This window comes from Rhinolophus sinicus, chromosome 7, assembly GCF_057876585.1.
Source record: "Rhinolophus sinicus isolate RSI-liver-muscle chromosome 7, RSI-T2T, whole genome shotgun sequence".
NCBI lineage: Eukaryota > Metazoa > Chordata > Mammalia > Chiroptera > Rhinolophidae > Rhinolophus > Rhinolophus sinicus.
Window position 1 is genome coordinate 33,182,955 of NC_142507.1, and position 24,910 is coordinate 33,207,864.

The following is a 24,910-nucleotide window of genomic DNA, read 5'->3' on the forward strand; positions in this document are numbered from 1 at the left end:
CACCCTGGCATTGGCACTTGAGATATAAAGTCTTTGAACTTTACATCAGTGTGGGTTTTAGGTTAATGCTGAACTTCTGGAAGTTCCATGGAGATTGAGAAGGTCTGTGATATATTTTATGATTTTGCTACTACTACTACTACTACTAATAATAATATAATAATTAAAAGAACAGTCATCTAGTTTAGAAATCATCTACCTGGTGGTCTTCTAAGTTTCATTCAGACTCACTACCCATATTTAGAATCAGTTCACAGGAAGGATCTAGCATAGGGAACCACAGATTGTTAGCAGAGTAGGGTCAGCGACATTCTTCATGGAGGATGGTGCAGCTTTGCTGGTGGAGCCAGGTTTCAAAGCCAACCTCCTGGCTTATAGCTGCTGAGGGACACTCTGTGCTTTGCTGAGATTAAAGCTGTTAACTGTAGTGTGTTCACTTTTGGTGGAGTTACTTATTGGCATTTCCCACTAGATCATGACTTCCTTAGGGGCAAGGATTTGGCCTAAGTCAGCCTTGTCTTCTTCCCCAGACCTTGTGGTTTTGGGTGATGGGTCAGTCTTTTGGCTTTTTGGGGGACTGCCTACTCACTTCAAAGTGGTACTGGTGTATAAGAGCCCCACATTTGTGGAGCTTTCCTCCCCACTCTTCCCTTCTCTCCACCTTCTCCCACCTACCCCCCCCATTGAAGTTTGTCCCAGCTCCCTCCTGTGGGAAGTGGATGAGGAAACCTCAGTTATTATTACGGGGGTGAAAAATCACAGCTTCTTGATTCTTGTGTGTGTAAGTGTTTTATATGTGTGTGTGTGTGTGCATGTGCATGTTTATACACAGATGAGAAGAAGGACACATGGTAGCCCTGTTCATATAATGTGTCTGTTTATACAAGCAGATTTTGATACCCAGACACTTGTCTACTTCTTCCAAACCACCCAGATTTACTGGGAGGGAAAAAAATATATAGTTCTGTTGCCTAAAAGCAGCTGTTCCAGATGTTTGGAGAGAGGGCCTATGTAAATATCCCAAAGGTATGGCACTTTAAAGGATGAAACTTTCTTTAATATGTAGTATTTCTTTGGAGTTGAAAGCAATATGGCATAATAGGGAAAACCACAGTGTGTGCAAATGCTAGCTTTGCTGTGATCTTAGGCAGATATGATAAATTAAGCTTTCTGAGCTTTATTTTCCTCACCTAGGAAGTGGGATAATATCTACCTTGTAGGGTTTTTGTGAGGTTTAGTTAGAGGTGTGTATTAAGTAACAATCTCTGGCACATCATAATGGCTGTATAAATGGTAGCTTTTAAAAATAAAATAGAATTCAGTTCAGCCTAAGATAGTACTTTCAAATATTAGCACTCTCTAGCAGTGAAATGGGCTGCCTTGGGAATTGGTGAGTTCCCCATCATTGGAGACACTGAAAACAAGACCAGATCATTTTCTTTCCAGAAATTTCTATATAGTGTAGATTTCTATTATTTAATAAACCTGTTAAAACTTTGGTAATTCTCACCTAAACTTATTTTAATAAAAACACCATAATTAAAAGAAGTACTTTCTGATAATTTTCAAGGTAGATATATAACGTTGGTAAATTCAGCAGATAAGAATATGGTCCCTAGAGTGGGAGTCCAGGCAGATACTCCTTTTAGAAGGACATTTACTCTCCCACTTGGTCAGGTTATGGTAGAAGGCACTGGAGAACAGAAGAATAGGGAAACTGGGATATCTTATTTCCACTTTGTCCTCATGGCCCCCTGACTTCTTCAGTTCCAGCCCTAGGATTCCCTCTGCTCTCAGAGGGCTGGTGAAGGACTTACACAGAGGAGGCCTCCCAGAAGTATGTGGTCATTTAGCTGCATGCCCAGAAAGCCCGCGGTGAAGTGAGTGGTAGTTCTGGGAAGGACGAGAGAGAGAGAGAGAGAGAGAGAGAGAGAGAGAGAGAGAGAGAGAGAGAGAGAGAGCTTGAGAGTGGGTGAGTAGCAACTTCCAACACTTACGTGCATGGCAAGTTCCTGTGCCTTAGCTTTGCTGTGACTCCAGGGAATTGGCAACAACATGCTTCTTACATGGTGTTCAAGATGATGCCACCTTTAATACATTTTCAGTGTTTGTATACAATATGAAAAAAGAGCGATAGCGTTACTGAAGTTTGAGGAACTATGTTTTGCTAGTTTTACACTCTGCATCCCTTAGACTGTCAGCAGCAGGTTTCTTGGTGTTTTTAATACTAGAAAATGTAAATGTCTTTAAAATGATGATACTTTAATGATTGGAACTTAAGATCTCAGTTATCTACAGAAGAGATTAAATTTTTTGACATAAAAGCTTGTAGTATACAAGCATTTTCTTTAAAGCACCTGGATTCTTAAATATTCAGAGAAAATTCAGGGAAAAATAATTTTTGTTACTTGGCTGAGTCCAAGTTATGTGCAAATTGCTCAGGACAATTTGGGCAATGTCTACTCACTTCCTACTTCAAATAACGCCTTAGTTTCTCTAATATAAGATGCAGTAGAATCCAAAGTCTGACTTTTCCAGTTTATCCTCCAATCTCCTTTCCATTAATCTTGTGACTTCCATTTTAAGATTTCAATTTTTCGTGGGATTTTTATTAAAATATAAACTAGAACTACTTTTCTTTCACACTTTTAACTGAAAAAATGTACAGAAATGGATTATTATCAGTGATTTATAGTTACAATGCATCAATAATTTAAGATGTTATTTACTCTTAAAGTAAATAAAATATTTTTTACTCTAAAACATTTATTGGTTGAACACTTTGGATTTTTCTGTGTAATAATTAGGGTCCAGTCAGGGAAAAATAATCCACTCTATATATTTCAATAGAAAGAAACGAATATTGAAGATTGCTTCCATAGAGGACAGAAGGGTTCAAAAGCCACGTAGAGGAAGGTCTAGCATCCCAGATAGTAATGGGAAAATGACACTGCTACCGTCCCTGGTGCTGGAATAACAAGAGAAAGTGTTGTCAGAATCCAGGAGCTGGGCTGCCTGGTGGGAGATGGAACCTCTAGTAGAATAGCTTCTCTGGAACCACAGAGAAAACTTAGTCCCTGACACCATTCAAAAGAGCCTGGGAAATATGATTTACTGTGATTCAGAGCAGAGTAGAAAAGAGGTGGTAAACTTATTTGAGAACATACAGACAAAGAACTGACACAATGGGAATCAGATTAGATGTTGTTTGGTGCATGAAGTTATGTGACCTTTTTGGTGCTAGAGATGAGACAGCTGACCTATCATTATCTTGCATCTTGGATAGCAGCTCCAGAATGGTGGCTGATTTGCACTGATTTCTCCTTCCTCACTCCTTATTTGGAAAAAGGTGTAATGTAGCCCACCCATAATGGGCATGAAGTAATTAAATAGTTTAAGCCCAGGTGGTTGTAGACAAGGTATGATGCTTAAAAGTATGAGACACCAGTATTATGTTCAGGCTAGATAATGCTCTCTTCAATGCAATAACATGAGAACAAGAATTCACTGACTAGCAAGAGTATTTATTCTTCTAACACACAGACCAGATAGACTCAAAAGACAGGTGTGGCAAAGTGAACATGGACAAACTCCATTTATAGTTGAAAAGGCAACAGACATTCTGAAAAGAGCCAGAAGGAGAGGAACTCTCATGTTTCTGCACTTGTGTGAGTCTGAACAATAGCTGATAAGAACAGGATGTGCTAAAGCTATAGAAATTCAGTTATTAAAGACCTCACACATCAAGTATAAGCTTTGAGCGATTACTTAACAGAGGTGCAGAAAGTCTTTAGAGTTGGAAGAAAAGCTCTGATGAAAGAAAATAGCAATGCCAATTTTCAGTGGTATAGGATGCAGAAGATCCGTGGATGTTTGAGTAAAATGATGAAAGAAAAATAGGATCCAGACAGAATCAGAGCATCGACACTTTCCTTAAAGATTCATCAGTTCCCTAGTGAGAAGGGACAGGAAGCAATGCTTGAACAATGCTGCGCACTTTGTTGTTTATATTTTAAACATAATTTAATGATTTAGTTTATTCATGCATTCAACAATTATTTATTTAATGTCTACTATGTGTTAGGATAAAATGATAAACTGGACTTGAGATAGTCCATGCCCTCTGGCGTCTTGTAGTCTAGGGGAAGATACTAACTAGTGACCAGAAAAGTCCAGAAAAATAAGTGTCATCATAGAGGAAGTGAGGGTCCTGGGGGAACTTTGGAGGAACACCTAATTCGGGTAGGATGGAAAGGAACGAAGGATTAGAGAGGAAATCCAGCTAATTTAAGCCTTCAAGGATGAGTCAGTCAGAGTTGTTCAGGAGAAGGGTAACTGGGGAGAGTATTTCAGGCAAGAGAAGAACATGTACAAATTCCTGTGGGCAAGGATAAAATGATGTTTTTGAGGATCTGAAATAAATTCAAAATGGCCAGTGGGTAGGTGAGTATGTACTAAGTAGAAAGAAAATAGACCAGAAATGTTAGCAGACTTCAAGCCCTTATAAGTCACGTTGAGGGACTTAGATTTAATTAATTCATTCACCATTTCATCCATTTATTCATCCATTCAACAGTTTTTAGCTATTCGTGTAGGACCTATATGCTAAATGTTTGGCATAAGCTAGCTATGTCTCCTACTCTCACAGAGCTTAATAGTCTATTCAGAGAGATAATGAAAAAAAGTTTCAATAAAGCATGAAAAGTTCTATGATAGGGCAGCTATTGTAACATGTGGTTGCTATGCAAACACACCAAACAGGCACTTAATCTGATTGTTGATGGAGATGGTGTGGTGGAGTGGGGAGGTAAGGAAGAAGTTCCAGAAGGAATGACATTTAAACTAAAACACCTGAAACTGATTAAAAAAATGTTTAAAAAATAAAAAAAAACAGAAAACGAAAACAAAAACTAGAACTAAACTGAAAAATTGTTAGGAGTTAGAGGGAGAAGATGGAAGTAGCAGTGCTCTAAACATAAGAAAGAGCATGTATAAGAAGGTGGAAACAAGAAAAAACGTGACTCATCTGAAGACATGAAAGAATTTCTGTATGGCTAAAGAATAAAAAGTTTGAAACCATGTTAAGTAGTTTGAATACATCCTAAGGGCATTAGGAATAAATATTTAGAGCATTCAGTAAAATTATTGGATATAAGATAAGTATAAAGAAATCAATAGATTTCCTGTATATTAGCAATAATCATTTAAAATGTAATTGACACAGACAATAGTTTGGTGGACACCAGAGGGTAAGGGGGGGGGGTGGTGGTAGATGAGGGTAAAAGGGATCAAATATAGGGTGATGGAAGGAGAACTGACTCTGGGTGGTGAACACACAATGGGATTTATAGATGATGTAATACAGAATTGTACACCTGAAATCTATGTAACTTTACTAACATTTGTCACCCTAATAAACTTCAATTAAAAAAAATGTAATTGAGGAAAAAATGGTGTCAGCAACAATAATAATATTGATAGTAGCAGCAAATACATATAAAGTGCTATGCCAGGCATGAAAGCCTCTACTCTGAAGTACACTGCAGAACCTAAGTGCTGTTTTCACTATGCTACGCTATCTCTAGAAACTTCACTGTGCAATTCATATCTTTATGGAAATGTTTTCTCTCCCTCTAGGCCTCTCAGTCCACCTTCCCTTCATTTACAGTGAAAAGCCAGGCATTCAGCTCTGCGCCTGCCCAAAGGCAGCCTGGAGTTCCCAGGGCTTAGAGTCTTCGAACCTCAGCTCCTGGGGAAGGGTAGGGCTGCCCGAGTCTGGGTGCTTTTATCCTGATGCTTTGTCCTTAATCTAACTGGTTTCATTTCCAGCAGTTTTCTTTCTTTGATTTGTCCTTGTTCTTACTTTTTAAAACTCTCCCTATACTTCAAAGCTCATTTGCTTCCCAATGCCTCTGGATCATTTCCATGCTGCATATGCTGTATTGGATAACACAGATGTTTTAAAATGCAATGTATGACACTGTGGACATGCACACAAGTTGCCCAGCTCACTGACCACAATGAACACATTTCCATCAGTGAAGGTGAGGTGTGTGGACAGCCCAGATGTTAGCTAGTTGAAGAAGCTCTCTGCATCTTAGCAAAACGACCTAACATGCTACTTTGAAATGACCATAATGCCTTTGGGAAAGACATTTATCTGTTTATGTTTAATTACCTAAGGCAATTGCTTCAAGAAAAAAGCCCAGGGAGAATTTATTTGCTCAATACTTTCTGTGGTGCTATTTTGTATTAAACATACGTACTATATAAATCCTTTGCTTCCACATTTTATCATCATTTCAGTATATTTAAAATATCACATGCTATCAGCATAAGCATGAAACTTGTTTACCGAATTTCTTCCTGAGCTGAGTCAAGACACTGCTTAGAACAAATCGCACGTACAAAATGAAGATAAAATGCCAACATCCAGAGCAAGGCAAGTAAATATTGTCATGAGAACAGCTGGAATGGAGGAAAGAGCCCTGGACTTGGATTAAGAAAAACTGGGTTTGCAACCCAACTTTTCTAATTAGTAGCAGTGGGACCTCAGATAAACCTGAGCCTGGCTTTTCTTACTCAAAATCAGGACAATGGATCTTGCCTTCCTTCTTTTTATTTGTCTACTTAAGTATTCATTACTCATAAACAAACACTTGCTGAGTGCCTACTATAGGGTAGGCATTTTGGTAGGTAAACAAACAGTCACAATGCCTGCCCTCATAGGTTATTATAAAAGTCAAATGCAACAATCATAGCAAGTGCTACCATTTATTAAGTGTCTACTATGTGCCATAGACTTTACGTTATTATCTTTATTATACTATGTGCCTTTTCAGGTAGTTATTACGCCCATATTGACATGAGGCAATGGAAGCTCAACTGAGAAACTTGTTCAGTTAGATAACTTATAAGGGATCTGACTGAGATTTGGACCAAGGTGAATCTCATTCAAAACACCCTGATTTTCCAGTGAAGCCTGTCAATATAAAAATTCTTTACAAACATAAAGCACCAGATAACAAAAATTATTTACTAATATTATTATCCATATCCACATGTGATGCTGTAAAAACAGAACAAAACCAAAACAGGAAACGGGTTTAGTCCTGTTTCTATGGGAATTCTTATACTGTTTCGATTCCTGGTTTTACAGTTTGAAATTTCCATTCTTTTCCCCCTGTGGGCACACATTCTGCTGTTCTTTTTCGGTCTGCAGATTATGGCTGGGCTCTTGGTAAGCACATTATTTTTCTTTTTTAAATTGAAATGTTTTTGTTGGAGAATCACTGTGTCAAGGAGGTTGTGTACCTCCTTGATGATGAAAATGCCAATTTCTCATAAAAAGGCAAAAACTCTAGCTTCAAAAGGTTGAATATAATGTTACTTAACTAATTTCAAATGGCTACTTTTAGGTCACTGAAAAAGTCCAGATATAAGAATAGTCTCCGGGGTCTGTAACATTTTCATTTGATTCAAGAATGGATAAATTTTAATTCATTTTAACCTCTTGCCTTTTGGTATTTGGCTCTTTTGACAGGAAGCATCTGTCTACTGTGAGGTTTGTCTAAGACTCCTGCCTTAAGCAGGAGTCTGTTTTTATATATCCTTGAAAGCTAAATAAGGGCTCAAATTTTTTGACACAATGTACATATACTATTTCAATAGGTTATTTGAAACTTTAATAGAAATATACATAGAAAATTGAAAAAATTTTAAGTGTATTTTTACAAAATAGATTATTACGAGTACCCCTTAAAGCCTTGTTCATTCTGTCTTTCAAGTATACCATGCCCAAACATAACCACTATTCTGATTGTTGTTACAAGAGATTAGTCTTGTCTGTTTTTGAACTTTATATGAATGGCAACAGAATCCTATAATATGTACCATTTTGTGGCTGGCTTCATTTACTCAATGTTATGTTTGTGAGATTTATTCATGTTGTTTTGTGCAAAAGCGTGTTCATCTTTCCTGCTGTATAATAGTCCATCGTTTGAAAATACTACGGTTTATTTCTTATTCATTTTCACTTGATGTAGGTATTTCAGTGGTTTCTATTTGTGGCTGTTAAAATTAATGCTGCTTTGAATATTTGTGTATTGGTACGTATGTCACTTGGTGCATTTATATATGCACTTCTCATGTGTATAGCTCCAAGGCTGAAGTTTCTGGGTATTTGAGTATTGATATTCTATGCGTTAGTAGATACTGCAAGTTTTCCAAAATGGTTGCAGTAATTTAAAAATTTCACCAGCAATATATGAGAATTACTGTTGTTCTCCATTCCTACTAGACTTTTTAATATTAGCCATTCTGGTGGGGATATAGTGGTATGTCATTGTTACTTCAGTTTATATTTCCCTCATGACAAATGAGGTTGAACACTTTTTACATTTTTGTTGACTATTTGTATGTTCTCTTCTGTGATGTGTTTTGGACTAGGTAGAAAAATGTCTCCCCGAAAATGTCCATGCCCCAATCCCTGGAACCTGTGAATATGTTAGGTTACATGGTGAAGGGAAATTAAGGTTGCTGTTAATCAACTTACCTTAAAACAGGGAGATTATCCTGGATCATCTAGGTGAGTCCAGTGTAATCACAAGAGTCCTTAACAGTGGAAGAGGGAATCAGAAGAGAGAGAACCAGAGATGGCAGTGTGAGAAGGACTCAGCTCACTGATGCTGGTCTTGAAGATGGAGGAACAGGGCCATGAGCCAAGGAGTGCCAGCAGCCTTTAGAAACTGGAAAAAGTGAGGAAATGGATTCTGTCCTAGAATGTCCGTAAGGAGTGCTACCCTGCTAACTAACACCTGGATTTTAGCACAGTGAGACCCATTTTCAACTTCTAAACTACGAACTATAAGATAGTAAATTTGTATTGTTTTTAATCCAATAATTTTGTGGTAATTTGTTACAACAGCACTAGGAAATTAGTGTGTCTTCAAGATTTTTGCTCATATTTTTATTGGGTGTGTCTTTTTGCTTTGCAAAGTTTTTTGATATATTACGGATATCAGTATTGTGTTGGGTTTGCTTAGTATTTTGCGTCTATGTTCTTGAGATTCACAAAATTTTCCTTTCTTGCAATGTCTTTGTCAAGTTTTTTTTTTTTTAATTTATTTTTTAAATTTATTGGGGTGACAATTGTTAGTAAAATTACATAGATTTCAGGTGTACAATTTTGTATTACATCATCTATAAATCCTATTGTGTGATAACAAGCTTTTGCTGGCCAAAATAAAATCCCTTTGGGATATGGTCCCTCTGTTTTCATTCTCTCATAGAATACGTGTAAGATTACTGTTCTGTGTTTCTTAAATGGTGGAATTTACCAGTGAAGCCACGTGGGCCTGGGGTTTTATTTCTGAGAAACTTTTTTCTCCTTTCACCCAAGCATTATTTAAAAGTACAGTAGTATCTCGGTTTTCGAATGTCTCTGTTGAAGAACATTTCAGTTTATGAATGCAAACCCGGAAGTAAATGCTTTAGTTTTTGAACATGTCTCGCAAGTAGAACATGTCACATGGCTTACACTGAGTGCAAGATCATAAGGCCTAGGTATCCACTGTTTTTGAACATTTCAGAACTCGAATGGTCTTCCGAAACGGATTACGTTAGAAAACCGAGGTATCACTGTATGGTTTTTATTTTAAATTTTCAAGAACATCAAATTTTTATACCTATTTTAATTTATTTTTATTGACATCTTACTTAGTTGTATTGTGATTCAAACATTAAGATTTTAAAATTACATTTGCAACATGGATGGACCTAGAGAATATTATGCTAAGTAAAATAAGTCAGATTGTGTAAGACAAATACCATATGATCTCACTTATATGTGGAATCCAAAGAATAGAATAAATGAGCAAACAAAACAGAAATAGACTCAGAGATATAGAGAAAAAACTGATGGTTGCTAGATGGGACGGGGGTGGTGATGGGGGAGAAGGTGAAGGGATGAGAAAGTACAAATTGGTAGTCACAATATAGTCATGGGGATATGACAATATAGTGTGGGGAATATAATCAATAATGTTGTAAAGATTATATAGGGTGCCAGATGAATACTGGACTTATAAGGAGGATCACATCATAGACTGTAGATGTCTGATCACTGTGCTATGCACCTGAAATTGAAGTAGAATAATAGTGAATGTCAACTATAATTAAAAAAAAGAAAAAATATGCATAGATAGTCACAGGATGTAAAATACAGCATAGGGAATATAGACAATAGTATTGTAACAGTTATATACAATGTCAGAGAGGTAGTAGATTTGGGGGTTTATCACTTTGTAAATGTCTACCATTGTTTCTACAACTAAAACTAATGAAAAATTTTAAAAAGATTTTTTAAATTAAAGGATTCAATTTGTTTAGTAGGTACACGATAATTCATATTTTGTCCCCCCCCCTTATTTTAGCTTTGATCAACTGTGTTTTATCAAGGAAATCTCTTCCAAATTTTCAAATTTATTTGCATAAAGTTTCTTATATATCTTTTCTTTTTAAATGTTTGCAGGATCTATAGTGATGCCATCATTTTATTCTTGAATTTGGTAGTGTTTGCTTTCTCTCTCTCTCTCTCTCTCTCTCTCTCTCTCTCTCTCTCTCTCTCTTTATCTTGATGAGTCTTGCTCAGAATTTATTAATTTCAACTTTTTTTTTAAAGGATAAACTTTTGGATTTGTTGATTTTTTTTCCTAATAAATGTGAATTTTCTATTTCATTAATTTCTGATCTTATCTTTAATATTTCCTTCTAATATCTGCATTTAACTTTCTGTTTTCTGAAAAGTGATGCTTAAATCTATTGGTATTTTAGACTTTCTTCTCTAATGTATACGAATTTTAACACTAAACATATCTTTCTAAGCACTTCTGCTACAAATTGCAAATTTTGATATTTTTGTTTCTCTCAGTTAAAAATCTTTTCTAATTTCCTTTCTGACTTCTTTCACCCATGAACCATTTAGAAGTACACTGCTTAATTTCCAAGTATTTGAGAATTTTCTAGTTATCATTTTGTTATTGATTTCTAAATTAATCACTACAGTCAGAGTGCATATTCTCTTTATTTCAATCCTTCAGTATGTGTTGGGATATTTTTTATATAGCAAAGTGTATTGTTAATTTTGGTAAACATTCATTTTGCATTAAAAAGGTATGTGTTTTGTACTAATTGTGAGTAGTGTTCTACATATGTCAAATAGGTCTACTTTGTTAATCGTGTTTTTCAAATCTGTGTCTTTGATATTTCAGTACCTATTTGTTCAATCAGTTATTGAAAGAAGTGTGTTAAAATCTTTTATGATTATAGTTTTATCTAGTGCTTTTCATTTTGTCAATTTTTGTTAAGTTTTTGAGACTATGTTATTAAGTATGTATAATTATAAATTATATTATTTCCCTAGGGGATTGACCTTTTTAACATTACAAAATGTCCCTTTTTATCCTTAATAATTCTTTTTTAAATCTACTTGGTCTGGTACTAGTTTCTAGTAGTTGAGAATTTGTTCGTTTTCTTTGGTTAGTATTCACATGTTATATTGGGCATTCCTTGTGCACTGTCTCACATTCTCTTGGACTTATATCTGATCCCAGAAATAATTACACAAAAATAAAATTTAGGGTTTAGGGAACATGGCGGCGTGAGGTGAGCCTCTGTAAAGCTCCCCTGGAATTTACAATGAATAGAACAATAAAAACTACACAAAGGACTCCCTGCACAGCAGACAGGCAAGACGAAGAGGCCCACTACTGAATTCACCTAAAGGTGGGCAAATCGCGCGAGCGGAGGAGGAGGAAAAGGAGAAGTGCGGAGACTGAAACGCGTGGGTGCAGGACGCAGACCTAGCTCAGTGCTCCGAGCTCGCTGCATCCCGGAACTACCGCAGCTGCGGGAGAGGGAAGAACTCGGACTGCTAGGGCTCCGCTTATGGCCCACAGGGCTGAGGGGGCAGCATATAAAACGGCTGACCCATCGCTCACGGCAGAGACCTCGCAGAAAAGACTGAGGGAAGAAGGCTGAAGAAAGTGGTTTAAGCCCTCACTGCTGAGCAGAGAACAGAAACTGTAGGCACTGAGACTAGCCGCCCCCTCCCTACCCTCCCAGAGCTCGACCCGCCCCCACCTGCCCGGTGCTAGAAACGGAACAGTAGCAGTGTCAGATCAAAAGAACAGAATATTTGCTGTTCTGAGAACTGTGGACTGCAGACACAGATTTGCAGCCCAACTAGTTCTGGCAAAGGGCAGGGAGCTGTGGAAGCAGCACGGGTTCTGGTGGTGGTCAATGCCATTGCCCTAGGCCACCTCTCACAACTCACCCCGCCCCTGACCCCACCTATCTGGGCAGATCCCTGCAGGAGTAAACAGAACTGCTGAAACACACGGGCTCTGAATCTGGAGCTGGAAGAGCTTTGGAATATCAGAAGCTCTCTGCATACCCACTGGGACACTGTGCCTTGTGACATAGACGACCTATTAACAAAGGAGAAGCCTGTCTCCCAGGGAATCCCCCCATTGTGTGAGAAGCTGGAATAGTGCAGAGAAAACATAGCATACCGTTTGGGAGAAGAAAAATAAGCTGCAGTCGGAGAAAAAATAAAACATTCTACCAACAAGTACTGGAAAACAAAAGAAAGACCGCTTCCTATCAACCTGTTGCAGAAGCCACTCCTGTAGATGTCTAGGAAGAGAAATAGTAAATCAGTAATTGCCATGAATAACCAAGGCAACAAAACAGCTCAGAAAGAAAGTGAAAAATCTCCAGAAAAGACACTAAAAGATACAGAAATATATGACTTAAATGACAGAGAATTCAAGATTGCAGTTCTGAAAAAACTCAAGGAGATGCAAGAAAACACAGATAGGCAGTTAAATGAACTCAGAAACACAATCAAAGAACAGCATGAGCATTTTACGAAAGAGATTGAAATTTTAAAAAAGAACCAAATAGAATTTCTGGAGATTAAGAACTCAATAGAAGAAATTAAGGATGAAATAACAAGCTTAGGTAGTAGAGTTGACCAGATGGAGGAAAGAATCAGTGACATTGAAGATAGAAAGCTGGAAATTACACAGATGGAAGAATAAAGAGACTTGAGACTTAAAAGAAATGAAAGAACTCTACAAGAACTTTCTGACTCCATCAGAAAGAACAATATAAGAATAATGGGCATACCAGAAGGAGAAGAAAGAGAGAAGGGAACAGAGAATATATTCAAACAAATTGTCGATGAGAACTACCCAAACATGTGGACAGAACTGAACACTCGAATCCAAGAAACAAATAGAACACCTAATTACCTCAATCCCAACAGGCCTTCTCCAAGGCACATTGTACTGAAGTTGTCTAAAAACAAACGACAAAGAAAGAATCCTCAAGGCAGCCAGGGAAAAGAAGACAGTAACTTACAAAGGAAAGCCCGTTAGATTATCATCAGATTTTTCGGCAGAAACTCTACAAGCCAGGAGGGAGTGGAACCAAATATTCAAACTATTGAAAGAGAGAAATTATGAGCCAAGAATAATATATCCAGAAAAGATATCCTTTAGATATTAAGGAGGAATAAAGACCTTTCCAGACATACAGAAGCTGAGGGAATTTTCTAATACACGACCTGCACTACAAGAAATACTAAAGGAGGCTATTCAACCATCATCAACAGGGACAATTTTGGCAACCAAACATAATGTTTTGGCAACCAAAACATAAAAAGGGGGAGAGTAAAGGCCTGAACAGGAATACGGGAATGGAGAAAGTAAGCATGCTGAAGAAAATGAAATACTCTAAATATCAAACTTTCTTTTTCATAAACTTAAGGGTAACCACTCAAAAATAATCCAGAACTGAAATATATACTGTAATAAAAGAAGAAACAGAGGGAAATATCATAGAATACCACCACACAGAAATAATAAACAACAACAAAAAGGCAAAGAAACAATGGAGACACAGCCTTACCAGAAAACTAAAGATAAAATGACAGGAAGTCCTCACATATCAATAATCACCCTAAATGTAAATGGACTGAACTCACCAATAAAAAGGCACAGAGTAGCAGATTGGATCAAATAACTAAACCCAACCATATGCTGTCTCCAAGAGACACATCTCAGCTACAAGGACAAGCATAGACTCAAAGTGAAAGGATGGAAATTGACATTCCAAGCAAATGGTATCCAGAGAAAATCAGGTATAGCCATAATGATATCAGATGAAACAGACTTCAAGGTGAAAAAGATAACAAGAGACAAAGATGGACATTTCATAATGGTGAAGGGGACTATACAACAAGAAGACATAACAGTCATCAATATTTATGCCCCCAATCAGGGAGCACTGAAATATACCAAGCAACTAGTAACAGAACTAAAAGTACAAATTGACCAAAACACAATTATAATAGGGGTCTTAAATACATCATTGACAGCTATGGATAGATCATCCAAACAGAAAATAAATAACGAAATAGCAGCCCTAAATGACACATTAGATGAAATGGACATAACTGACATTTATAGAGCACTTCATCCTAAAACATCAGACTATACATTCTTTTCTAGTCTACATGGAACATTCTCAAGGATAGACCATATATTGGGACATAAAATCAGCCTCAGCAAATTTAAGATGATTGAAATCCTACCAAGCATATTCTCTGATCACAAGGCTTTGAAATTGGATATCAACTGCAAAAAGAAAGCGGGAAAAACCACAAATACATGCAGATTAAACAACATACTTTTAAAGAAGGACTGGGTCAAAGAAGAAGTTATAGGAGAGATCAAAAGATACATAGAAACAAATGACAATGAAAATACATCCTACCAACATTTTTGGGATGCAGCGAAAGCTGTTTTAAGAGGGAAATTTATATCATTACAGGCCTATCTCAAGAAACAAGAAAACTCCCAAGTAAATAACCTCATGTTACACCTTAAAGAACTAGAAAAAGAAGAACAAGTGAAACCCAAGGTCAGCAGAAGAAAGCAAAGAACAAAAATTAGAGTAGAACTAAATGAAATAGAGCACAAAAAGACAAAGAAAAAATTAATGTGACAAAGAGCTGGTTCTTTGAAAAGATTAACAAAATTTACAAACCCTTGGCTAGACTCACTAAGATAAAAAGAGAGAAGACACTAAGAAACAAAATCAGAAATGAAAAAGGGGAAGTCATCACGGACACCACAGAAATACAAAGGCTCACCCAATAATACTATGAAGGACTATATGCCACCAAATTCAATAACCTAGAAGAAATGGACAAGTTCTTAGAAACATATAGCCTTCCAAGGCTGAACCATGAAGAACTGGAAAATCTAAACAGACCGATCACCAGTAAGGAAATTGAATCAGTCATCCAAAACCTTCCCAAAAGCAAAAATCCGGGACCAGATGGCTTCACTAGTGAATTCTACCAAACCTTCAAAAAGGATCTAATACCAATCCTGCTCAAACTCTTCCAAAAAATTGAAGAAGAGGCAGTACTCCCTAACTCATTTTATGAGGCCAACATTACCCTGATACCAAACCCTGGTAAGGATAGCACAAAAAAAGAAAACTATAGACCAATATCTCTGATGAATACAGATGCAAAAATCCTAAATAAAATTCTAGAAAATCGAATTCAACAATGCATTAAAAAGATTATTGATCACGACCAAGGGGGGTTCATCCCTGGGGCACAAGGATGGTTCAACATCCGCAAATCCATCAATGTGATACATCACATAAACAAAATGAAGGACAAAAATCATATGATTATATCAATTGATGCAGAAAAAGTATTTGACAAGCTACAACATCCATTTATGATTAAAATACTTAATAAAATAGGTATAGAAGGAAAACACCTTGACATAATAAAGGCCATATATGGCAAGCCCTCTGCTAATCTCATAATTAATGGAAAAAACTGAAGCCCTTTGCTCTACGTTCAGGAACACGACAGGGCTGTCCCCTATCACCTCTGCTTTTCAACATAGTGTTGGAAGTCCTTGCCAGAGCAATCAGGCAAGAGAAAGAAATAAAAGGCATCCACATTGGGAATGAAGAAGTTAAATTATCACTCTTTGCAGATGACATGATGCTATATATAGAAAACCCTAAAGACTCCATCAAAAAGCTCTCAGAAATAATCAACGAATACAGTGAAGTTGTTGGCTACAAAATCAACGTACAAAAGTCCATTGCATTCTATATACTAACAATGAAATCTCAGGAAAAGAAAAAAAAAGATTCCTTTTGCAATTCAAGCAAAAAGAATAAAATACCTAGGAATAAGCTTAACCAAGGATGTGCAAGACCTATATGCTGAAAACTATAAGACATTTTTGAAAGAAAGTGAAGAAGACACAAAGAAATGGAAAGACATTCCGTGCTCATGGATTGGAAGAATCAACATAGTTAAAATGGTCATATTACCCAAAGCAATATACAGATTCAATGTAATCCCCATCAAAATCCCAATGGCATTTTTTAAAGAAATAGAACAAAAAATTATCAGATTTGTTTGGAACCACAAAAGGCCCTGAATAGCCAAAGCAATCTTAAAGAAAAAGAACAATAATGGAGGTATCACACTTCCTGACTTTGCCTTGTACTACAGGGCTACAATAATCAAAACAGCATGGTATTGGCAGAAAAACAGACACATAGACCAATGGAATAGAATTGAGAACCCAGAAATAAAACCACATAAATATGGACAGATAATTTTTGACAAAGAAGCTAAAAACATACAATGGAGGAAAGACAGCCTCTTCAATACATGGTGCTGGGAGAATTGGATAACCATGTGCAAAAGAATGAAACTGGACTGCTATCTGTCACCATGTACCAAAATTAATTCAAAATGGATCAAAGACTTAAGCATAAGACCTGACACAATAAACTGTATAGAAGAAAACATAGATACTAAACTTATGGACCTTGGGTTCAAAGAGCATTTTATGTATTTGACTCCAAAGGCAATGTAATAAAAGCTAAAATAAACGAATGGGACTATATGAAGCTTAAAAGCTTCTGCACAGCAAAAGAAACCATCGACAAAATAAAGAGGCAACCAACTGAATGGGAGAAGATTTTTGCAAACAGTGCCTCCTATAAGGGGCTAATACCCAAAATATACGAGGAACTCATGAAACTCAACAACGAAAAACCGAACAACCCAATTTAAAAATGGGCACAGGACCTGAAGAGACATTTATCCAAAGAGGACATACAAATGGCAAATAGACATATGAAAAAATGCTCAACATCACTAATCATCAGAGAAATGCAAATAAAAACCACAATGAGACATCGTTTCACTCCAGTCAGAATGGCTATCATCAACCAGACAAATAGTAACAAGTGTTGGAGAGGCTGTGGAGAAAAAGGAACCCTCATACAGTGTTGGTGGGAATGCAGACTGGTGCAGCCGATATGGAAGGCAGTGTGGAGGTTCCTCAAAAAATTACGAATAGAATTACCATATGACCCAGCAATCCCTCTCCTGGGTATCTACCCAAAAAATCTGAAAACATTTATACATAAAGACCCGTGTGCTCCAATGTTCATTGCAGCTTTGTTTACGGTGGCCAAGACATGGAAACAACCAAAATGTCCTTTGATAGATGAATGGATAAAGAAGTTGTGGTATATATACACAATGGAATACTATTCAGCGGTAAGAAAAGATGATATAGGAACATTTGTGACAACATGGATGGATCTTGAGAGTGTAATGCTGAGCGAAATAAGTCAGACAGAAAAAGCAGAGAACCATGTGATTTCACTGATATGTGGTGTCATGCGGGAGATCCTGCTCACAGCGCCATTTGTCGTGTGGGACGGCCTGTGGGGTCTCTGCTCCCGCTCCCCACATAAGAACGCAGGACAGACGCGGGGTGTGGTCCGCCGACCTGGAAGGAGAGGCTCAGTGGCGCAGGGCGTCCAGAGGTAACCGGAGGCCGCGGAGAGTGGCCTGCGGCCATTTATTTCAGGAACGGAGGCTCCGGGCTGGACAGGCGTCGCTCTGAGGATTCTCCATCCAGGATGACTTCAGAAACTAGATCAGAGACTGTAGAAGATCTCAACCCTGTAAAAGTGTGTAATAAAGCATCTGCTTCCCTGGAGATGATTCAAGGCGTTTCGAAGGAGAAAATTCACCTTGGCTCTAGCCCTAAAAAAGAGGGAAGCTGTGATCCCAGCCACCAGGAAGGACTTCAGTCCACGTCCCTTCATTTGTCCCCCCAAGAACAGTCTGCCCATCATCGAGACAGGAGGCAATCCTGGCGGCGAGCAAGTATGAAAGAAGTGAACCGGCGGAAGTCACTGCCTCCATTTCATCAGGGCATCACAGAACTAAGCAGAACCATCAGCGTCAACTTGGCGGAAAGCAAACGGCTTGGCACTCTCCTGCTTTCCAGTTTCCAGTTCTCTGTTCAGAAACTTGAACCTTTCCTACGGGGTACTGAGGGCTTCAATCTTGAAAGTTTTAGAGCCCAAGCATCTTCTCTTTCTGAAGAATTAAAACTTTTTGCAGACAAGCTGGAAAGTAATGGAACTCTACAGAAATGTTTTGAAGATTCACAAGAAAAAGCATCAGATTTGTCTCTGGAAACATCAGTGGCTGAGATGAAGGAATATATAACAAAATTTTCTTTAGAACGTCAGGCTTGGGATCAGCTCTTGCTGCGCTACCAGAAGGAGGCTGAAGAGATCACATCCAGAGGATCAACTGAAACCAAAATTACTGAAGTGGAGGTGGAACCTACAGCATATCTTGGGTCTTCCCAGAGTGAAGTCCTTAATACAAAGCCTGACTACCAGAAAATATTACAGAACCAGAACAAAGTCTTTGATTACATGGAGTTGATGATGGAAGAACTGCAAGGATCAGTGAGGCAGCTGCATGCCTTTATGGATGAAAGTACTCAGTGCCTCCACAAGGTGTCAGTACAGCTCGGAAAGAGAAGCACGCAACAATTAGTTCCCTCACCAGCTCGAAAACTGCTCAAGCTTCAGCTACAAACACTGCCTACCACACATTGCTCTAAATCTTGTCAGTGACCTTATGCAGCTTTGGGGCCACAAGGTGCTCTAGGGGAGAAAAACGGGAAGGGTGTTTGTTACAGCACATGGCGACTCTGTGGCAAGCTGAGCTGTTGATATCTGCCCTGTTGTCTTTGAGGATAACTGGCTGACTGCAGAGCACTTCTATTTTTTCATAAAAGTGACAACATTGATGCATCCCAAAGAATGTTGTATAGACACTTTTTCCCAGAATGCAATGTACTTTAAATTTCTGTTTTGGAATGACCTTCAGAACTCGTGGCCTATTCTTTTAAATATCCTTTGTGATCAGAAGTCTTCATCTTGTGTAGATGTTTTTCAAGTTTTGAAACATCCAAAGTCATTCAGCATCAAACCCAATGAAACATTTTAGGGGTCAAGTTGAGTTCTGGTTGTAAAGGAATGAGACTAATTTTCTAGTGTGACTCCGAAGGTGGTTTTAGGTAGAGAAGTTGTGGGCATTATTTCCATCATGTGGGTATGTACGAGAACCTAATTGTCCGACAGTCATATATCACTTCACAAGATGTCCAAATTGAAAAAAATACCACGGATTCTCTGTCTTGATGCCCATGGTGTGCTTCAGCTTTTAATATTAAGTCAGCTTCCTAAATCCTAGATTCATGGCAAGAAGGGGCTAAGTATTCCTTTTCATTGTTCTCTTATTTGTTAATATTTGCATTATATAATTGTACATAATTAAAAGCTTTCCTTTGTAAAAAAAAAAAAAAAAAAAAAAAAAAGAACGCAGGACATGGTGAGGCCAAAAAGGAACACCCACGGAGCCATAGGTAGGGGAGTCATACCACTATATTCTCTCTGGCGGCACTATACTCTCAATGGAGGCTGGATTCACACTGTCCGCAAACCGCCATCCACACTTGCCAGCCCAGCCACCATCTTCTTGCTAGCCCCCATTCTTTTTCTCTTCCCTCTCTTGCTGGCGTAGCCACAGCAGTTATATTAGTGGCCAATGGCTCACTGGTTACAGCTGACGGCCAACTAGCCACAGCTGATGGCCATGCAATCACAGTTGGCCATTTACTACCTGAGCCAGCACCTGTCTATGTGAGGCCGAGAGCCTGGAAACTACTTTCTGGGGTTCTGCCCCCACATGTGGTATATAAACCAAAAACAACAAAAGAACAAGACAAACAAATGAGAAAGAGAAACTCATAGACACAGACAATAGTTTAGTGGTTACCAGAAGGTAAGGGGGGTGGTGGGTGGTAGATGAGGGTAAGGGGGCTCAAATATATGGTGATGGAAGGAGAACTGACTCTGGGTGGTGAACACACAATGGGATTCGTAGATGATGTAACACAGAATTGTACACCTGAAATCTATGTAATTTTACTAACAATTGTCACCCCAATAAATTAAAAAAAAAAAAAAAAAAGAAAGAAAGTGCATGTAAAGCAACGGGCATATGGAGGCATTTTAAAAATCGACATCCGAGATGGCTGTAACCTATGTAGTCACATAGGGTTCCAAGCTCAGAAGGGCCCGATATTTGGTTTAATGTTCTGCTGTCTCTATCATGAAAGCATTAATAATTTTATCTATGAAGTAAAAAAAAAATACAAAAAATAAAATTAAATTAAAAAATTCTTTCTCATAAAGAATTGAATCAGTATGTGAACTGGTCTCATGTACCAGGAAAACAGGTCAGAGTCATCAGTACCAGTATACATCCTAGGGAATTTACTAAACCTAAGGTTAAAATAAATAGGCATCAAAGCAAAACTCAAGGCACGCACGAAGGGAAAACTATCAGATTGATATTAGATTCCTCCTTATGCATTAGTTTGAGAGCTCATCAGGTGCTTGAAAACAGTGTGTTTCATTCTAGGGGAATGTAAAATCCAACAATTTTCACCTAAGGAGGTGGTCCTTGAGGCATAACAAACATGTTTGTGTTCAAGGACTTTAGGAATACAGAACTTATAAAAGAAATAATCCAAATTTAACTAGACAGCATAAGCTAACCAGACTAGAGATAAATCAAAGTAAAAAAAAAATTTTGAAATGAAAATACTAGAGATGAACATTTAATCCATTTAAATATAGAACTAAACTTTGAAATCTCTCTCAGTTAATAGAATGTAAATGTTATAAACCTTAACAATACACAAATAAAATAAAATGATCAGAAGGGGGAGGAAGCCTAAGTGTGTCAATTTCATGCATTGTTACAGCAGGGAATTGATAGATTCCACCTAAAATTAAAACATTTAGTTTAAAATATATAAATAACTCTAGCCTCCCGGCGCTTTTTAGAATACTTTTGATTAACTTTACTGAGATATTTTGACATCTTGTTCAGTTAATTCAAGTATAATAAAAATGACCCCTATGTATATGAGGAAAGAAATGCCTGAAATAGTGGTTAACCATGTCTTTTGGGAGATGGTAAGTTTTTAATAATTTTTTACTTTTTCATTGTTCTTTTCCCTATTGCTTGACTTTTTCTTTTTCTATAACAAGCATGTATCATTTTTATGAAATCTATAAAGTTATTTTTTTAAAAAATTTCAAAAGAGCAATAAAGCCATCCTTAGCTAGATAGATTTTTCTCTTTTTCTAAATTACTTTTAGAAAGAAACTTTATATTTTATCTTAAAAGATGCTACTGATGGAATTATTCTTTGTCATGGTGATCCTAATGTGATCAATTTTTATTGGGGTATCACTAATGAAGAGTGTATCCTTTTTCTCTGCAACTTCTACCATTCTATAACATTCAGTATAACCTTTCATATCCCAGACTTCTCTGTTTCAAGTCAGTCTGTCATTTCTTCTTCTTAGATCTATGAACAGACATTGTCACCCAAAAGGAGACTCTCTGAGGAGCAGGATGACAGTGGGGTGCTACCAGTTTGAAAGTTCGGCAGATTGACAGCCATTCTGCTGTGTACTATAATAGAGTCAGAGAATTAAAATGCAGAGTGACTTACTTTATGATCAAAGATAGGGAGGACAGGAAAAATTTGCTCACAATTATTGAACACCTGATGTATGCCAGGCATCCATCACAGCAACCCTATGAGTTAAGTGTTACCAATCTCACTGTACACATGAAACAACAGGAACCTGGGGGGTGGGGTGGGGTGGATGAATTGCCTGTGGTCGTGGGGCTATCAGGGAAAGCCTGTTCTTCACCTCGCTTTCCTCTTTCTTTCTATTGCTGCTCTAGAAATGTTCCCATTTGTTTTTTAAAAGTTTTACAATTTTGTTTATTGCACTTAAAAAAAAAACAGCTTAAAAATTTACCTTTCATACAGATAAAGTTTTGCTCCAAATTGTTTTTATTAAGAATTTCTACAAAGACAACAGAAGCAGATGATTTCAGCCAGAATCAAAATTTACTGGTGAAACGAGACCAAACTCACAAAGAGTTAATTACTCTAGCTCTAATTAAGTGTAGTCATCTTAGAAGAAAAAAAGAGAAGAAGCAGCCTGCTTTATCCTGGCAAGACGTCTCTAAAACAGGGACGATCTGTCACAGACTCACAGAACATGGTAATTAAGGTCTGAAACGCTTTCCAATCAAAGAGCAGGAAGAGTTCACTCAGAGTTAACTGTTTAAATAGCTTCCCTTGTGAAATGGCATTGCTACTGTATGTTTTTAGATTGAATTAATTTAATTTCTTACTGTTTGCTTCCAAGTAGGAATTAAACCTTCCATTAGGAATTGCTAATGGTACCCATTCTGGACTCTCTTAGCCCAAGACAGGAGAAGAGGGAAGGACTAATGTAGTGTGTATGTTATGTGTGCTGCAGCCAGAGTCTGGTCACAGGGCTAATGTTTGTAGCAGGCAGGGGTAATGAGCAATTAATGAACCCACATTGTGCTTACACGTCTCATTTTGAAACTAATCATTGATGTGCTGTAAGTAAGTTGTTATGCTTTCACAAAAGCATTAAAATTCACAGTAAATAAAAATGTGTATATTGTTCCAAAAGTATGCTAAAATTTCACGTTTCATTTCACAACGGAGCCCCAGTCAGTCAACACATTCACGTTATGACACCTGTAACTCCCACATGGCGGTGCAATTTAGTAACAATTGACTTTCTCATAATAAAACAATCACCTGAACGCAGTTTCATGCATCGGTCCATGGTTCTCCCTTGCTGTCACTGTTGACCAGTATTTAGGCTCTACTCAGGACACCTACTCCACTTACAAAGTACAGCAAATAAACACAAACGTTGCAATTGTCACTTTCTTCTTACTGAGGACTTGAGGATTACCATTTTTCTAAATTCACTGGGAATTTGCATTTATATACACGTCGCACAGTCATTAGTTGCTTATATTAAAGGGCAGATTTGATAGATCATGTTTAGGTCTAATGTAACTGGTGAAGAGAAATGCTATTCACTTTTCAAAAAATGATTAACTATTTCAGCTACCTGATAAAAAAAATAGCTAATAATTGTTGAAATTTTTTTTGGTGAGGTCCTAAGCCCTTTGTGCATTGTTCCTTTTAATATCCTCAATAACCCTGTAAAGTATTATAATTATCCTTGTTTACATGTGGGGAATCTGAGATTAGGTTAAATAACTTGCCCAAGGTCACATGGAGCAGGGTTTCACACCCAGGTAGTTTAGCCATGAAGGCTTGGTTGCTGTACCATATGTCTTCTTCAGAGGTATGAATGACAGTTGCTCTTTGTGTACCAGAAGGTTGTTTAATTATTAGAAAGGAGTAGGGAAACTTTTAAGGGTCTAACATTATGTCCTGATAGTGACAGATTAACTAGGAGCATATGTTTCCTGTCTATACTAGCAAAGTTCTTGATTATTTAAATCAGTGAAATGAGAAATGAATGTTATAGGACTTTACATTTTTACTCTTATTGTTTCTGACTACTGAATGTTATGTAGAAGCAGAGCAAACGGGAAAGTCAACCACTTATGAAACTAGAAGGATATCCTCTTCCTCCATCTCAATCCCTCCTTATTCTGCTACTCTCTTAAAATTTATTTAAAAATTTCATCACCTACCTATGGGTTTATCATGTTACTAACTCATCCAATCCATTTTCCATTCAAAATTATTCCTCATGTTGGTGAAATTGTGACATTCAATGGATCGAGATCCTGAAACATTTTATACTTCTTAGTATGATCTAAACTCTTTGGAAAAACTCTGGCCTCTGGCACAATATTTTCAGTCATAAGAGTTTAGTTTCCTATGACCTCACTGGTATATAACAATGAATCTTGAACTACATGTTTAGCAAAAGCAGTGGGAAAATGGATGTCAAATCCATTAATCACAGATGAAAAAAATTCTCTGGGTTGGAATGTCAACCAGGCATTAGCTATGCCTTGCACTATAAAATCTATTCAAATGACCTCCTGATTAGGTCAGCTTGTCCTTCTGCCCTGAGATATTTTAAAAACAATAGCTGGCAGTTAGGGCTATAGTCCCAGTGATACTTTAGGCTGCGGGTAGTAAATATTTGGTCATAGGGACACCCACGAGCAACTCCTGTGCAGCATTTTGCTCATAGCTGTCAGTTTGACCAAATCCCATGCAAAATTGATATAAAACTGCAGGTTCTGCAAAGTAAATATGTCCATTAGATGAGAAGTGTTTCAGGGTAATTTAAAACAGTCTGAAAATACTCATTTGTAACTGAAGGATTTATTTAAGATTGATTTTGGGAAAAGTAAATGTAAGCAAAATGGTGTTTACCTCTTATACTCTAAATAAAAGAAAGCACTAAGAAAAACATCATTGTACCTGTGAAAATTGATGTGGTTGAGAATGTGATATGGGCATTTGTGGCTATATTAGAAATGGAGTGACATTAACTGCTAACC

The 24,910-nt window shown here is 37.4% G+C and overlaps 1 protein-coding gene across 1 annotated transcript; it reads left to right on the plus strand.

Moving 5' to 3' along the window:
* Positions 1 to 17,901: 17,901 nt before the first annotated feature.
* LOC148757788 (kinetochore-associated protein DSN1 homolog) lies at positions 17,902 to 19,788 on the plus strand. Its single transcript, XM_088799744.1, has one exon. The coding sequence runs from the start codon at positions 18,052 to 18,054 to the stop codon at positions 19,066 to 19,068; it is 1,017 nt and encodes a 338-aa protein (XP_088655870.1). The 5' UTR covers positions 17,902 to 18,051; the 3' UTR covers positions 19,069 to 19,788.
* Positions 19,789 to 24,910: the final 5,122 nt, after the last annotated feature.

Coding starts and splice junctions, on each gene's coding strand:
- LOC148757788 (XM_088799744.1), top strand. CDS start 18,052: ATGACTTCAGAAACTAGATCAGAGACTGTAGAAGATCTCAACCCTGTA.